The sequence below is a fragment of the Trichomycterus rosablanca genome, chromosome 23, assembly GCF_030014385.1.
Source record: "Trichomycterus rosablanca isolate fTriRos1 chromosome 23, fTriRos1.hap1, whole genome shotgun sequence".
NCBI lineage: Eukaryota > Metazoa > Chordata > Actinopteri > Siluriformes > Trichomycteridae > Trichomycterus > Trichomycterus rosablanca.
Genome location: NC_086010.1, coordinates 3,644,614 through 3,662,934, shown reverse-complemented (window position 1 = coordinate 3,662,934; position 18,321 = coordinate 3,644,614). Strand labels below are relative to the sequence as shown.

Below are 18,321 nucleotides of genomic sequence, written 5' to 3'. Positions count from 1 at the left end.
CAAAGTGAATTTTCTGTTTAGAAACCTCAGGCTTTTATTTTTGAAAAACACGGATCAGTTAATTTCTTTATACACTACGTTAAGTCCCATTTAACCAAAATATTATACTGATGCCATAGGATGCATAACCAAGCTTGAAATATCTACCTCCATTTATGCACCTTAAATTTGGACATTCTATTCTAAAGACATGAGCATTAACATGCTCTAGAAACCCAAACTCTTCTGAACAGGCTGTTCTTTTTTCCCCTGTTTATTGATGCATTTTCTCCCCAATTTAGCATAGTCAGTTTGTCTTCCGCTGCTAGGGGATCCCTGATTGCATTAGAGGAAAGTATATTTCCTGCTCACGCCTCCTCCGACTCCGCGCGCAGCCCTTAGCGGAACACTTTCTTTTTCACCCATGCACTCTGCACAGGCGCCTCTATCTACTAATCAGGGTCCTTGCACAGCGATTAAAGACCCCACCCACATAGTCCGGTCATCCTGCCCTAGCAGACCTGGTATCCAATTAGTGTCTGCTGCAGGCACTGCCAATTATGCCCGATAGATGGCGCCCAGTTGCCCGGTGGCAACGCCGAGTTTCGGACAGAGGAGTTTAGAATCTCAGCCCAACTTTTTTTGCACCATGGACTGGTGTCAGATAAGATATAGTTTTGCAGACCGGCATTCTTAAAATAGAATAACTGTACTGCTCACAAATTAGCTTTTTTTCGCTGCAATGAGACGCTGTTCCCACCTAGGGGTGATTGAAGACAATAACACCCGTAGAAAAGCAGTGTTTTCATTGCTGATGTAGCGATCTCTAATTATTTATTCTTTCTGTGCAGCCCGGTAATAAATGACCCACCAGTACCGGTCCGCTGGGACCACTGTGCTAGAGGAATATCCCGCTGCGCCACCTGGGTGCCCTGGACAGGCTTTTCAAAGGGATGTTGGACAGTGTATTTGAGAATACACTGAAAGGATAATTTTCAGGTCAGGCTCTAGTTTGCATAAAAAAGGGCCTGGCTTACACTTGAATAATTCCAATTCATCCCAAAGGTGGTCACTGACATTAGGTTTAGGACTCTGTGCAGACTACTGGACTTCCTCCAGACCAAAGTTATTTGTGCACAGTCATACATTTATGTTAAGACAGTTGAAACAAACACATAAGTCGGAGGAATATAATATTTGATGTATATTATAGATTGTATTTACCTGTTAGCAATGGGTGAGACTAAAACAGCTGAACTGAACAATTCATATATATATATTTTTTTTTCAAGTGCGGAGATTTACCAGCTTTCTACAAATTATTATTGTTTTGTTTTTATTGTTTTTGTTGTTTTTACCCTCTCCCACATTGTGTAACTCTTTATAGAGCTTTAATGTTGCCTTACAGGAACAAGAAAAATCACTCAATTATGCAGTTACTGTGTAGCCAGAAAACAAAGACAACAGCAGAATTAGTGTTATTAGCTACATAGAGAACAACCCAATGTTTGCACTATATTTTAAAATAATTAGATTCAAAATAACAATCTGGCTTTCACATTAATGACTGTGAAGAGTCAAAAGTACGTGGACACCCCCTGATGACTCTGATGAAGTTCGGATGTTTCAGTCACTCTTAGTACTAACAGTTATCTAAACTCTATAATTAGGATGGGTGTCTAATTACAATTAATCATTTATATTTGATAAAATATCTTGATGGAACAGTGGCATCCTATGGCCCTGATGAAATATTCTTAAGGGTACGTCTCATTCTTCTACCGTTACTTGTCTTGGTAGGATTTTACACCTACCAAACACAACATTATGACCACCTTCCTAATATTGTGTTGGTCCCCCTTTCGCTGCCAAAACAGCCCAGCAACTGTGATGCTCTGTGTATTCTGACACCTTTCTATCAGAACCAGCATTAACTTCTTCAGCATTTGAGCTACAGTAACTCGTTTGTTGGATTGGACCACACAGGCCAGCCTTTGCTCCCATACATGCATCAATGAGCCTTGGCCGCCCATGACCCTGTCGCCAGTTTACCACTGTTCCTTCCTTCGACCACTGTTGATAGATACTGACCACTGCAGACCAGGAACACCCTACAAGAGCTGCAGTTTTGGAGATGCTCTGACCCAGTCGTCTAGCCATCACAATCTGGCCCTCGTCAAACTCGCTCAAATCATCATGCTCGCCCTGCCACGCCTTTCCTGCTTCTAACATCAACTTAGAGGGTAAAATGTTCACTTGCTGCTTAATATATCCCACCTACTAACAGGTACCGTGATGAAGAGATAATCAGTGTTATTCACTTCACCTCTCAGTGCTCACAATGTTATGCCTGGTCAGTGTACTTTTAGCCATATAGTGTACAGTGATTATACCCATATACTGTAATATACTGTATATATGCTATAATTAAAAAAATACAGTTTGTGAATAGGTAAGATTAGCTTTTTGAAACATCTACAGTATATTTATATAATCTATTTTACACACCAATCTGTGAGGTTGGATTTTCTGCTTGGCTGTGTAAGTTCGGCTGTTCTTAATACCTTATGTTTCTGAATCTAAACATGCTCTTTACATAATAGCACACACTAAATAATATATAATATATAAACCTGACAGTTGACACATGTTATAAGTTCATACACACTTTAATACACAATTACAGTAGGTGTGGCTGAAACACCTGAACTCTTTAATTAGGACGGGTGTCTAATTACAATTAATCATTTAAGTTTAATGAAATGACTTGATGGAACAGTGGCATCCTATGGCCCTGATGTAATTTTCCTAAGGGCACGGCCCGTTCTTCTACCGCTATTTGTCTTGGTTTCATGCGCCTGTGAAGCCTGTAGATTTTGAATTAGGATTTTATATGTCACGTATAAACCAGCGATATAACTCGCTGTTCATCTCTCTTAGCTTTTATCAGACAGCTCTTATCTTATGTGTTGCCAGGCGGGGCATAAAACAAACCCAAATGTCCGAATGAATCCTCACTAACTGTAAATCTCAGTCTATAAACATATTTGACTTTATTAAATTAGCATTCAAAGTCGGCGGGTCACGGATCTGTATGCATGCAGACTCAATTATTTTCCATTCCGACTTGGCAACTCATAAAATATTATTACAGAGAAAGACAGAGCCAATGCAGATCCATTACTACAAGCAAGGTCATAAATCCCACTAAACTATTCTCTCGAGTCAAGGACTCAATCTGTCAGTTTATACAGAAATGGCTCTGTCCGAATGCGATGCAGGCTGAGAGCCCAGTGTCATGAGGATCATTCAGAACAAATAGCCGTTTGATAACCTGCGATATTGCTAAACTGATCTAGTCTTGATTGTGGAGATACAAAGTGTGTGTAATTTGTGGTGTAGCACTGAAATGCTTTGTGATTTCACAGCACGAGATAAATCGTATCTCAGGAAATCAATAAGTCTAATATGCAATACTTCATTAGCACAGGGGGTCGTGTGGAGAGCTAATCAAACTTGATATTTTTTATCAACAAACCCCGCCGGTAAGTAGATGGATGGTAAGTCATGGATATTGACCAAGGTGCAAATACACAAATGAAAGCTGCAGGAATTATGTTCAGCTATAATAATGTATTATAAGAACATGAGAGAGTCGTAAGCATTAGAATTGTACCCAAGATGTTCAGGTCTTGGCCATCACCAACGTCCATTCATGATACTTATATTTCATAAAAAAAAGGAAAAGAAAGAAATAAAATTAGTCAGTAATGTACAACCCCAAATCAGAAAAAGTTGGGACAGCATGGAAAATCTAAATAATAAAAAAAACACAGAGTTTCTTACATTTACTTTGACTTTTATTTGATGTTAGACAGGATGAACCTGAGATATTTCATGTTTTATCTGCTCGACTTCATTTCATTTATTAATAAACATCCATTCCTGCATTTCAGGCCAGTTGGGACAGTAAAGCATTTACCACTTTGTAATGTTGCCGTTTCTTTTCACCACACGTTTTGGCTCCGAGGATACTTTAATTTAGTGTTTCAGCTTTTACTTTGTCCCATTCTTCTTGCAAACACATCTTAAGATGTGCAGCAGCACGGGGTCGTCGTTGTTGCATTTTTCGTTTAAAAATTCTCCACACATTCTCTATTGAGAACAGGTCAGGACTGCAGGCAGGCCAGTCCAGTACACGTACCCTCTTCTTCCGCAGCTATGCCTGGTTTTGCATTGTCTTGTTGACATCACCTATTTAAAATCACATCATTATTTAGTTGTTTCACCTCATTATTGTAAATGTGTTGCAGGCCTGAAATGCAGGAATGGATGTTTATTAATAAATGAAATGAAGTTGAGCAGATAAAACATGAAATATCTCAGGTTCATCCTGTCTGACATCAAATAAAAGTAAATGTAAGGAACACTGCATTTTTATTTCATTTGCATTTTCCATACTGTCCCAACCTTTTTTGATTTGGGGTTGTAATAAAACAGACCTGGACATTAAAATACACTCTATGGCCAAATAATGAGTTTAAGTGTTTTAGCCACACCTACTGCCAATAGGTGTACAAATGAATGATCTAAAATGAAACACATGCTCCAAACTACATGGCAAAAGCTTCATATTTTAACTTATTGATTTGGCTCCTGTCAGCAGTTGTTTAAATGTATTTAAGATTCTTCTGTACACCCGCAGGTTCACTTTGGCTTCATAATAAATAAAGCAGCAGTGGTTGAGCTGTTAGCCTTTAAAAAGGTGTGCTGATTAGTGGTGTGTGCAAATAAATACATAATTTAACAAGTAACAAACCAACTTGTATAAAATGAGACCAAATCTGCTGGTAGGAGGACCAATTTAAATGTAAGACATCTATGGATTCAGAACTTAAGTCCTCCAGCCCTAATCTTTAAATTCTACATTATTTAAAACCGAGCCAAGTCATTATTTCAACATATTGACAAATCCGTGTGTAAATATCAGATATATCAGACTGTTGTGTCTGCGTAGCGTTCGCTTTGTTTTTCAGCGTCATGTTGCTTTAATTTACCAGCTGATATCGACTCAATTATAACACCTCAGTTATTTATAACGGCGTTCTGTTCGAACTGCTCTCACTGTCTAACATATTTCATTCATCTGCGGTAACTGCTGCACCCTGAATGTAAGATTAATTTAAATGTAAAGAAAATTAAAGAACAGTGGTCTTTCACCAAGAACCACCCAAAAACATATATACATTCTGCTATGAATTCTAAGCTAGTGAATCATGGGTGACACTGTCTACAAGAAGCCTTATGTTAACCATGTCCATGTCCAGAAGCGGCGTCGACTTCTCTGGGCTCTGAGGCATCTAGGACGGACCATCACACAGTGGAAACGTGCATTGTGGTCAGAATGAATTCATGGCTGCGGTAGAAGAGGGTACGGGTACTGGACTGGCCTGCCTGCAGTCCTGACCTGTCCCCAATAAAGAATGTGTGGAGAATTTTAAAATGAAAAACGCGACAACGACGACCCCGTACTGCTGCACATCTTAAGACGTGTTTGCAGGAACAACGGGACAAAATAAAAGCTGAAACACTAAATCACTTGATCTCATCGGTGCCAAAACGTCTTTTATAAGTGTGGTGAAAAGGAACAGCAACATTACAAAGTGGTAAACGCTTTACTGTCCCAACTGGCCTGAAATGCAGGAATTGATGTTTATTAATAAATGAAATTAAGTTGAGCAGAAAAAAAAAAAACATGAAATATCTCAGGTTCATCCTGTCTGTAATCAAATAAAAGTCAAAGTAAATGTAAGGAACTCACCTATTATTTGCATTTTCCATGCTGTCCCAACTTTTTCTGATTTGGGGTTGTATTTTTGATACAGCAGAATTTATAATAGAACATAATTAGGATATAAAGTATTTTATCTTATAAAATATTACATATTCCAGTAATTTAGCAGCTGAAATCAATAAAATACCAAAGATTTCATGACAGTCCCTCACAAGTGAACGTCCAGTGTGTTTTTTGACCTGAACTACACAATACTAAGCTTATTTCAGTACAGTTCCTGATAAAATGTGGTAAGTAAAACACAAACTTTTTAAATCTGACAATCATGAACAGCCTGCAGCTCCTGAATTAGCAACCTTAAAATTTCTCCTTTTAAATAATAATAATAATAATAATACATTCAACTTATATAGCGCCTTTCATAATACCCAAGGACGCTTCACAAAGTAATTACAGTCAAGAAAAAAAAATCAAATAGAAACACGACAATGAAAGTGTTGAGTAAACAAGAACGTTTTAAGAAGAGATTTAAACTCAGAGAGAGAGGAAGAGAGACGAAGAGGGAGAGGAAGAGAGTTCCACAGTGTCGGGGCAGCAACACTAAATGATCTACCACCCATGGTGGTCAACCTAAACCTAGGTATAACAAGGAGACCAGCATCAAACGATCTTAGCCTGCGGGAAGGGACATAGCGATGTAAAAGATCAGCCAGATACAAGGGAGCCAGACCATGAAGTGCCTTGAAAGCGAGCACTAAAATTTTATATTGGATACGTTTTTTGACAGGGAGCCAATGGAGTTGTTCAAGTACCGGGGTGATGTGTTCATGTTTTTTTGACCGGGTCAGTACTCGGGCAGCAGCATTCTGAGCAATCTGCAAGGCTCGGAGGGATTTTGAAGGAAGTCCATACAGGAGAGAATTACAATAGTCGAGTTTGGAAGTGACAAAGGCATGTACCAGGGTCTCAGCAGCTTTAAACGAAAGGAACGGACGCAAACGGGTGACCTTTCGAAGCTGGAAGAAGGCAGACTTTGCCAATGACAATTAAATGACAATGTCCTCACCATTCTACATTACGTTTTCATGCCGGACTTTTCAATATTCATGTTCGTCTCAACTTTACTCACAGACAAACAGCTCGTAAGCGGTGACAGGTTTGATCTAGATGTCTTAAGACTCGGACGCAGTGTGAGCGAGGAGGCGGGTGCGGATAACCTCACTTGGTGGAAGCAGAAGTGAATCTTGTCATGTTGGAGCAGACACGAGCTGGTGACATGCAAAGCCCAGCTGAGATCGGGCAAATCGTCTTAATATTTTATATGGAAACGTTTCAGAGCTGCTCAGTCAAACTCGCGGACCGTCTGGCTTCGAATCAGTGACGGATTACGCACTTGTTACAGAGCCAAGGACAGACGACCAGAGAGGAACAGTCTCCATTCTTTCTGCCCTGGAGGAAACTTGGTTGTAGTCGTTCCAATCCTGACCGGTGATTTATTGAGGCATGTGTCCATCACTACTGATCAGTTCAGAAAACAGCTAAAGACCCACTTTTTCCTTACTGCTTTTCCTGTCATTTTAATTAGCTTTTTTTGTTTTGTTTTATTACTATATACGAGGTTTCTTCAAAAAGTTAGGAGGAGTAGTAATTAATCATGTCTGAGAGGCTGATAGAAACTTATAGTCCGGATTTAGCTCCATCTGATTTCCACCTATTTGGACGCTCAAAGAAGCTTCAAGGGGATGAAGATTTTCATGTGCTGATGAAGTGAAAGCAGCGCTGCATCAGTTGCTACGCGCTCAATGCTGATGGCGTTAAAATTTTGGTACGATGATGCCGCTCAGGTGGCGCAGCGGTAAAACACGCTAGCACACCAGAGCTGGGATTTCGAATACATCGTATTGAATCTCAGCTCTGCCATCCAGCTGGGCTGGGCGGCTACATGAACAATGATTGGATGTCGTTCGTAGGGCGGGACAAGCTGGACCAGGGTTCCTCATAAATGGTGCAATTCCGACCTCTGCTGTTAATTTTTGGAGCCTGCACAGAGCTGAAGAATAATGCTGATCAGGGTGTGGCTCTCTGTACACAAAGCTGATCCGCATATGAACTCGCCTCGTGCAGGTGAAAAGATGCAGTCGGTGCTGCACACGTGTCGGAGGGGGCGTGTGTGAGTTGTGAAGCTCCTCAGTCAGCAGTGGAGGGTTGTATCGGTAGAGGTGAAGCATAACACAATCAGGGTAATTGATTACAACCAGATTAGAGGAGAAAATTTTTAAATAGAGTTTTAAAAAGTGCAGAAACTTTTTGAAGAACCCTCGTATTTAGTTCATATGAGAGTTATTCCCCCGTTGTGGTTTTATTTGGACTTTAAAATACAAGACCCATTGGTAGGACAGACGAGGATTTGGACTGACGAGGACGTGTGGATGTTCTTAGATTAAGAGAAAAAAAAGACGATTCTCAGAGGAACTGAGATCAAAAGAGCGTCTGCCAGTGTTGGGAACCTTGTGCCATTCAGAAAAGGGTTCACGTCCAGGGCTGAGATAAAAAAGGTGTGGTTCAGCATATATAAAAACATGTCCATCACTTCCAAACACATCTTTTTTTTAGGTCCATTAGCAGAGGCATTAAAAAGGAACACTGGGGCGAGGAACACTGCTCCTCCTAGCATCTGTAAAATGGATTTTAAATAACGAAACACACAGTTGCACATATTTGAACACCCTGTAGCCAAAATAAAATTGTTGATTTATATTTATTAGGTTTTTATTGTCATGTTTTACACTTTGGTTACATTCATGACAGGGACAGTAGTTACTCATTACACAAGATTCATCAGTTCAAGTTTTTAATATAAAACACAGTCATGGACAATTTTGTATCTCCAATTCACCTCACTTGCACATCTTTAGACTGTGGGAGGAAACCGGAGCTCCCGGAGGAAACCCACTCAGGGAGACACGGGGAGAACATGAAAACTCTACACAGAAAGGACCCGGACCGCCCCACCTGGGGATCAAACTCAGGACCTTCATGCTGTGAGGCGACAGTGCTACCCACTGAGCCACCGTGCCTCCCTAAAATTGTTGAGCCTCCGTCCCACTATTATATTTTTCAGGCATTTCTAACTTTTCTGGTTTACCTGGATCCTCCAACCTTCACACTTCTTATGTGGCTCTGGTATCATACTGAACATCCCCCCTATAAATCCCTAAAATTATGTTTTTATCCCAGCTGGCTGTTTTTTTCTCTCCGTGCTGGTGTCACTTCTCTCTTACATGTTTCATTTTGTTACAGATTGATTCAGTGATAGCGAGGTTACTGTGTTTGTGTCTCCACCAGCTCTGACAGGCCTTCAGATTTAACACAGTCATCAAAAAACAATATTTTATTTTTGCTTTTTGTGTTCAAACCTCCAGCGTGTGTTTTTATAATCCGAGATTTTGGAATTTCTGAACATGATACATGACGAACAGTGGATAATACCGCCCGTAGAGTCCTTCTCAGTCACACTAATCCTCAAACCATGCAGTCTAAAACATCATGGAATATTGTGTATGCTTTGACGATCGTTATTTATGCATTTTCTCCCGATTTAGTGTAGTCAATTTGTCTTTCCCTGCTGGGGCATCACTGATTGCAATGGAGGTCGGTATATTGCTGCTCACGCCACCTGCGTGCAGCCCTTAGCGGAACCCTTTTTCACTGACTACTTTTGTACTTATCATGAGGCTCGTGCACTGAGATGCAAAGAGAAGGAAAGTCCTAAAGTTTGGCTAAATGAATGGAAACAGGGTTGCAACAAGGTGGCGAAGGGCTGTGGTAGCTCAGCGGATATTTATTTTTATTTTATTAGGATTTTAAGGTTCGGATTAAGGTTTTAATGTCAAACACAGTCACCAATGTATCTCCAATTCACCTCACTTGCATGTTTTGGACTGTTGGAGAAAACCGGAGCTCCCGAAGGAAACCCACACAGACACAGGGAGAACATGCAAACTCCACACAGAAAGGACCCAAACCAGTCCACCTGGGAATTAAACCCAGGACCTTCTTGCTGTGAGGCGACAGTGCTACCCCCCGAGCCACCATGCTGCCCACTAGTCCAGTAATCAGAATCAGGCTGCGAGTTCAAGCCCCACCACCAAGTTGCCACTGTTGGGCACATATCCAGTGAAGATTGTAAGTTGCTTTGGATGAAAGTGTCTGCTAAATGCCCTAAATGCCATAAATGTAAATGGCGAGGGTCTGTGTGGGTCAGGGTGGTGTAAAAGAATTAAAACACTGATAAAAACTGACAAAGAAATTTGGCATGATTATGTATTAAATCTGTCATGTAAAATATGACTCTGCACAATTCACAGCATATATCATGTACATACATGTAAACATGTAGAATTATTAAATATAACACACCCTTAACAAGCAAGTAAAACAACACTGCTTACCAACTATTACATTTAATAGTTTCACGTTTTTCTCTCTGAATTTAAAGGAAACTCGTCAATTCCAGGTCTTGTTGAGCTACTTAGATAATGGTATGAATCAAATGCTCACACTACTGCTATCAAAACACGTCAGCTAACATTTACAATCACCACCCAAAGTCTTTAAAAGCTACATGAAATATGTATGTTATATTACACAGTGTTAAGTGTCTCTCTCAGTTTATTTATTTATTTATTTATATAAATGTACTTGTGGTTTTGAAAGGCCACACACTATCTAATCCTCTTCTCCGGAGTTCTCAACATCAAACATAAAAGAACTCCGAGCACAAGATTAAAGCGAGTTATACATTATTCATAACGTCAGACACACGTGCAGAGAAGCAGAACTCACCAGTACAGACGTCAGTCATTATGTCTGTCTAGACTGTTTACTCAGAGTTAATAAAACAGTGCAGTGGAACCTGAACAGCCAGGAACGAGATGGAAACACTTACATTAACCTGTATAAATCATTGTCTGTTTTACCACGGCTTTATCCTGGTCAGGGTCACGGTGGGTCTGATTCATTGGGTGAAAGGCAGAAACAGACAACAGCGACTTACAGCACTGTGACGGTATATTACTGTTATCTAAGCAATTGAGGGTTAGGGGCCTTGCTCAAGGGCCCAACAGTAGCAACCTGGCAGAGGAGGGGCTTGAACCAGCGACCTTTCGATTACTAGTCCAGTACCCTAACCACTAGGCTACAACTGCTATACCCAGTCATGCCAAAAGCTCAATGATCAGCTGGTCAAGGTGGAACCTGAGACCGGTACTGACCAAAGCCTAGGCTGTTTCGGCCATTAAGCAATCACGTCCATGCAGACGCCCGACCGGCTGATAGCACCACTGAGATTCGAACCCTGGATCCCCAGATCTTAGCAGTACATTTACATTTATGGCATTTAGTTGATGCTTTTATCCAAAGCGACTTACCTACAAAACAGTATATTATCTAAGCAATTAAGGGTTAAGGGCCTTGCTTAAGGGCCCAACTGTAGTGACCCAGCACTAGTGGGGCTTGAACCAGTGACCTTTCGATTACTAGTCCAGTACCTTAACCGCTAGGCTACAACTGCCCGAGCCTATCTACTTTAAAATCTGATAGTTAAGGTTATACAGCCATGTTCATATAAAATGAATCTCCAGTTCACCTCACTTGCATGTTTCTGGACTGTGGGAGGAAACCGATGATCAGATCCGGATCAGATCAAACCCCGGTAGTAAATGAAGCCTCACCTCTGCAGATGGGGACCGGAAAGTCCCACGCAGCTACGTTTGACGTGCTGGAGACACAGGTCAGCTGGGCGTGACCGTCCAGTGTGTACCCGGGTACACACCGGTACTGGATCCTGTCCCCCACGTTAAATCTTGTGCCGTTCAGGATCCCTTTAGCAGGAACTCCGGGGTTTCCACAGGAACTGCTCTGTAGCTCTGGATGACAGACAGAAAGAATTCGTCAGTGAGTGAGTGAGACTGTGTAAGAAAAAGTAGAAACATTCACGCTGGTTTGAATATTTTTAAAACTTTATGTGCTCTACAGCCAAAAGTATAAAGACATACTTTTAAATACACCATACCATTAGACCAAAGCCAGGCCTTTGACTGATAGTCGGAAATCCCTCCAAAATGTGTGGAAAACCTTCCCAAAGGAGGCTGTTATAGCTGCAAGGGTGGGTAATCATATTAAAGCTCCTGTTTTAAAGTGAAATAGCATGTCCACTTACTTTTGGCCATACAGTTTTCCCCATTAATAATAATACAGTAATAATATATGAAATGTGATATGTACATTTACAGCAGTTAGCAGATGCTGTTTATCCAAACGACTTACAATGAACACAATTGAGGGTTAAGGTCTTTGCTCAGGGGCCCAACAGTGGTGACTTGGTGATGGTGGGGCTTGAACAGGCAACCTCATGATTTTTAGTCCAGTACCTTAACTGGTGAGCTACCACTGTAATGTGTCTTTATTGAACAGAGTAAGTTTGAGGTTGAGGAGGCAATGGAAAGATCCTCTCACTGGCTCTGATATAAGTGGAAAGAGCTGAGCTGGAAGTCCAGAAAAGATGGGCAGTGACCGGCCATCACTGCTGACCCACCAACTGGAGGTAGTTGTGGTTCAGGGTTGAAGGGTATTTACATTTGACATTTGGTAGAGGCTTTTATCCAAAGTACTGGTAAAGTATATTGTCTGAGCGATCAAGGGTTAAGGGCCTTGCTCAGGGGCCCAACAGTGGCAACTTGGCGATGGTGGGGCTTGAACCTGCAACCTCATGATTTTTAGTCCAGTACCTTAATCACTAGGCTACAACTGCCTATAAGGTATAAGAATAGTTGGACACCACCTGATAGCTGCAGTCATAGGTATGTGAGTATTAGCATTTAGACATATCCAATTGTGTCACCAAAGAACACCACAAAGAACCAAGATCATCAGAACAATGGACCCATGGTGCCACCCAAATTACATGCTGTGCCACCATGCCACCTATACACTGTGTGTGTGTGTGTGTGTGTGTATGTGTGTATGTGTGTATGTGTGTGTGAAGCAAAGAAAAATAGATTGTTGTGTTGGAACAGCAGGCCAGGAATCGAATTCTCCCGTTCCAGTCGTTCATGGCACATTTTTCACCACTTTAAAGTTCCTCTTTTTTCCAAATGAGCTTTTCCGGGCTTTTCCTGCAGACTTTTGACAAATTAGTAGAAATGATGAGAAACTGAAGGAAGCAATCAGCAGATCATAACTGTAATGATGTTAAAGTGCCATCTGGGGCTTATCGGCCCCCAGCACGCTCGGCGCAGATTAGCTGCAAATGAACAAAATGCTAGCACAGAATCCTTCAGAATCCTTCAGCGTTACGCGCAGACAGGAGTGTTCCGACCCAGAATGCTCTGGGTTAATGAGTTATTGGGTGAAACGGACAGTAGCAGGGTCAGACAGAGTGGAAACCAAAGCAGAGGCTTTTTTTTTTTTTTTGGAGCAAATCTTTTTTTTGGAGATTCAACATGTGCTCATACAGGTGATGGACAAAATAACAGAAACACACAAAAATACACTATGTGGTCAAAATTATTTGGACACCTGACCATAAGCCGGTTGGACATCCAGTGACCTCTATGTGATCCATCCAGCTAGAACTACAGCTGCTCTTCTCAGAAGACTGTGAAGTATGTCTGTGTGAATTTGTGCCCATTCAATCAACATATGACAGCATTTGTATGTTGTTAAATTGAGCTTTTCTTCATGTCTTTCTAAAACTTGCTCTGTGCACCTGGGCACAGTCATGCTGGAACAGAGAAGGGCCTTCCCTAAACAGTTGCTTCAAAGTAAAACAGCAAATAATTGTCTTTATATAATTGATTTATTAACTGTAAGTAACTGTTGTAGCTTAAACACACGAATTCAGTAATTGGAAAGGGGTATCCAAATATCCATGTCCAATGTCCATAGTGACATACAGACCAACAGATAGACAGACAGACAGACAGACATACATTAGATAGATAGATAGATAGATAGATAGATAGATAGATAGATAGATAGATAGATAGATAGGCAGAAACACAGGCAGACAGACAGACACTAGATATATAGACAAACAGACAGAGTTAGATAGACAGATAGATAGATGGATGGATGGATGGATGGATAGACAGAAAGAGTTAGATAGTTAGATAGTTAGATAGATAGATAGATAGATAGATAGATAGATAGATAGATAGATAGATAGATAGATAGACAGACAGACAGACAGACAGACAGACAGGCAAATAGATAGACAGACAGACAGACAGACAGACAAATAGATAGACAGACAGACAGACAGACAGACAGACAGACAGACAGACAGGCAAATAGATAGACAGACAGACAGACAGACAAATAGATAGACAGACAGACAGACAGACAGGCAAATAGATAGATAGATAGATAGATAGATAGATAGATAGATAGATAGATAGATAGATAGATAGATAGATAGATAGATAGATAGATAGATAGATAGGCAGAAACACAGGCAGACAGACAGACACTAGATATATAGACAAACAGACAGAGTTAGATAGACAGATAGATAGATGGATGGATGGATGGATGGATGGATAGACAGACAGAGTTAGATAGTTAGATAGATAGATAGATAGATAGATAGATAGATAGATAGATAGATAGATAGATAGACAGACAGACAGACAGACAGACAGACAGACAGACAGACAGACAGACAAATAGATAGAAAGACAGACAGACAGACAGACAGACAGACAGGCAAATAGATAGACAGACAGACAGACAGACAGACAGACAGACAGGCAAATAGATAGATAGATAGATAGATAGATAGATAGATAGATAGATAGATAGATAGATAGATAGATAGATAGATAGATAGATAGATAGATAGATAGATAGATAGATAGATAGATAGATAGATGCCTTGGTGATTCATGCTTTGACCATTTGCCAAAATGGACTAAATGAAGCTAGATTTTGGAGTTTCCTGGTCTGAGTCCTCACTTGAATTCCATCCTGATGCTGTGATAAGACCTCAAACAAGCAATTGATGTTGGAAAGCTCTCCACTGTGGCTAAATTAAAGCAGCTCTGCTGAGAGAAGTGGACCGAAGTTTCTCCACTGTGATGTGAAACCTTGATGTCTTGTTATCAGCAGTGATTGGATGCAGTTGTTGTTGGTGCAACAGTTATTAGGTTTAGGGGCAAGTCGGGGTCCTAATTCTAACCCTATTTGGATTCCGTGGCAGTTCTTGTGTGAAAGTTCTTTATCACGGCTGAATGGAAACAGTTCTGAGAGGGAGAGCAGGTCAAGAAAGAGGTCATGTGTTAGCAGGAATAACATCCCTGCTGATGTGATGCCTTCAGTATCTGCAGACAAATTAAAGTCATGATGTTTACTCGCCTTAACACCCCCCCCCCCCCCCCCCCCCCGCTTTTTTTTCTACGTCAGATGCCCCTCCTGATGCAACCTTCATATTTACACCGATCAGGCATAGCATTATGACCACCTTCCTAATATTGTGTTGGTCCCCCTTTTGCTGCCAAAGCAGCCCTGCAACTGTGATGCTCTGTATATTCGAACACCTTTCTATCAGAACCAGCATGAACTTCTTCAGCAGTCTGAGCTACAGTAGCTCGTCTGTTGGACCGGACCACACGGGCCAGCCTTCGCTCCCCACGTGCATCAATGAGCCTTGGCCACCCATGACCCTGTCGCCTGGTTTACCACTGTTCCTTCCTTGGACCACTTTTGATAGATACTGACCCACAAGAGCTGCAGTTTTGGAGATGCTCTGACCCAGTCGTCTAGCCGTCACAATTTGGCCCTCGTCAAACTCGCTCAGATCCTCACGCTCGCCCATTTTTCCTGCTTCTAACATCAACTTTGAGGATAAAATGTTCACTCACTGCTGAATATATCCCACCTACTAACAGGTGCCGTTATGAGGACGGCAATATACTGATGTAAAATGATAAAAAACACACTCTATGTTCACTTCATAACTATGGCCATGTTGTTATTATACTTTTTAAACTTGTTTTTCAAGCTACATCAGTTGGAATCATCTCAGCTTCATCACCTTGCCTTGACATTAAACCTGGCAACACAGGACATAAATCTGGCACACGTCTAATATTTAAAATGTCATTTCATCCCACTAACAAGTTACAGCTGTGTAAAATTTAAGTCTTAATCAATTGTAGGCTCATTTGGGTGAGGATGTAATCATTAAACTCCATCATAAAGGTGCACACCCAACCACGAGGTCGTTAAACATCCACACATAAACCACTGCCATTAGGGGCTTGATACCTCTGCTCACCTTGTTGCCACACTAACAGCCTGTACTCTCTCAGGAAGACTTTCAACAACATAGTAATGTCGAAATTCGTTCACATGTGTAAGATTTGGTACTGATGTTGGGCCTGAAATTGATGTTTTAATTAATCCCAACCATGGTGAGTGGTTGAGGTCTGAGCTCTGAAAGGTCAGTGGAGTTCCTCAACACGAAACTCTATTAAAGTCTTCATGGTTCATGCTTTGTGCACAGGGGCACAATCATGCTGGAACAGGATCGCTGTAGGTCTTTCCTAAACTGCTGCCATGAAATCAAATATAATTTGATTTTGAATAAACAATAAGAGGAGAGTTTGTGTATTTTTGGCCATATAGTTATCAAGAATCATTGATCAGTTGTTGAGGTGAAGCTGTTCAGTCAAAGCCAAAATAATTCATGTGGTATTATTATGAGCAGTACAGGGTGTCCCTGAAGTCTGGACACATAGACAAAATGCATAGACACATAGGTACAATACATTTTATTTCATTAGAATATTAATCAATAACATCTTGATGTAATATGTATGTGTGTGTATTTTAGTAAACATACACCGACCAGGCATAACATTATGACCACTGACAGGTGAAGTGAATAACACTGATTATCTCTTCATCACGGCACCTGTTAGTGGGGGGGATATATTAGGCAGCAGGTGAACATTTTATCCTCAAAGTTGATGTTAGAAGCAGGAAAAATGGGCGAGCGTGAGGATTCGAGCGAGTCTGACGAGGGCCAAATTGTGATGGCTAGACGACTGGGTCAGAGCATCTCCAAAACTGCAGCTCTTGTGGGTCAGTATCTATCAAAAGTGGTCCGAGGAAGGAACAATGGTAAACCGGCCAAGGCTCATTGATGCACATGGGGAGCGAAGGCTGGCCCATGTGGTACGATCCAACAGACGAGCTACTTTAGCTCAGATTGGTAAAGAAGTTAATGCTGGTTCTGATAGAAAGGTGTCAGAATACACAGAGCATCACAGCTTAATGCATATGGGCCAGCAAAAGGAGGAGCAACACAGTATTAGGAAGGTGGTCATAATGTTATGCCTTATTGGTGTATAGTTAGTAATAGTTATAGTCATTTTACACTAGAAGCTGATCGCAAGTATTTAATTTATTTCCACTGCAAAACTTTAAATAAAAGGCAAATTAAAATGTTTGCCCAGTTAAATTATTCCTATCCCATGGTTCATAGCTCAGTTTAAGCAAACCCCAGATCCCATTTTTTAAATTTTTAACAGGAACTGAGAACACCTTTGGTAAATGTACCAAACTCTTGATCCAGACAGACTTAGGAAAATCATAGCTGCACTAACAAAACGTTATCGGTGGCGTCATCTTTAGTTCTGTAGTTCTCCTGTCCTGCACCTTGTCAAAACTATCCACTGAACCTGGTGCACAGAACAGAGAATTTGTTTGTTTGTTTGTTTATTAGGATTGTAACGTCATGTTTTACACTTTGGTTACATTCATGACAGGAACGGTAGTTACTCACTACACAAGATTCATCAGTTCACAAGGTTACATTGAACACAGTCATGAACAATTTTGTATCTCTAACTCACTTCAGCTGCACGTCTTTGGACTGTGGGAGGTAACCGGAGCACCCGGAGGAAACCCATGCGGACACGGGAGAACATGCAAACTCCACACAGAAAGGACCCGGACCGCCCCACCTGGGTATCGAACCCAAGTGCTACCCACTGTGAGGCGACAGTGCTACCCACTTAGTCACCGTGCTGCCCCACAGAACACAGAACACAGAAAACTCTGTGGAGCAGCGCTACCCTGGTATATTGGCTGATATATTGGACAGTACATATATTTTAGCTTACTGGCTAATTGGCTAATTAGCGCTCATTTAGCATGATTGTAAAAGTAAACCAACAGTCGGCGTGAATAATTGCCCTCAGATGAGACTCACAGATGGCACAGTGGCACAAAACAAATGCTGCAGATAAGAGTTTATTTTATGCCTTATTTTATTTTATCTCACGATTGTTTAATATAAGTGCTGAGATGGATGAATTCTGGAAGTCTATTAGCTGGAGACTACTGGGAAACTGTCAAAGGGGACTGTACACATTTAACATTTCAGACAATTCTCAGAACAGAATCATAATAATAATAATAATTCTTAATAATATTAATAATAAAAATAAGAAATTAAGAGAGATAAATAAGGATAAATGCCA

General features: G+C 40.9%; 1 protein-coding gene across 1 annotated transcript in view; it reads right to left on the bottom strand.

Annotated features, from left to right (window-relative positions):
* Positions 1 to 18,321, bottom strand: part of csmd3a (CUB and Sushi multiple domains 3a) — a 323,290-nt gene that overhangs the window by 243,906 nt on the left and 61,063 nt on the right. The window contains exon 4 of the mRNA XM_062985995.1: positions 11,506 to 11,700. Coding sequence (XP_062842065.1) covers positions 11,506 to 11,700 — 195 coding nt within the window. The remainder of the gene's footprint in view (positions 1 to 11,505; positions 11,701 to 18,321) is intronic.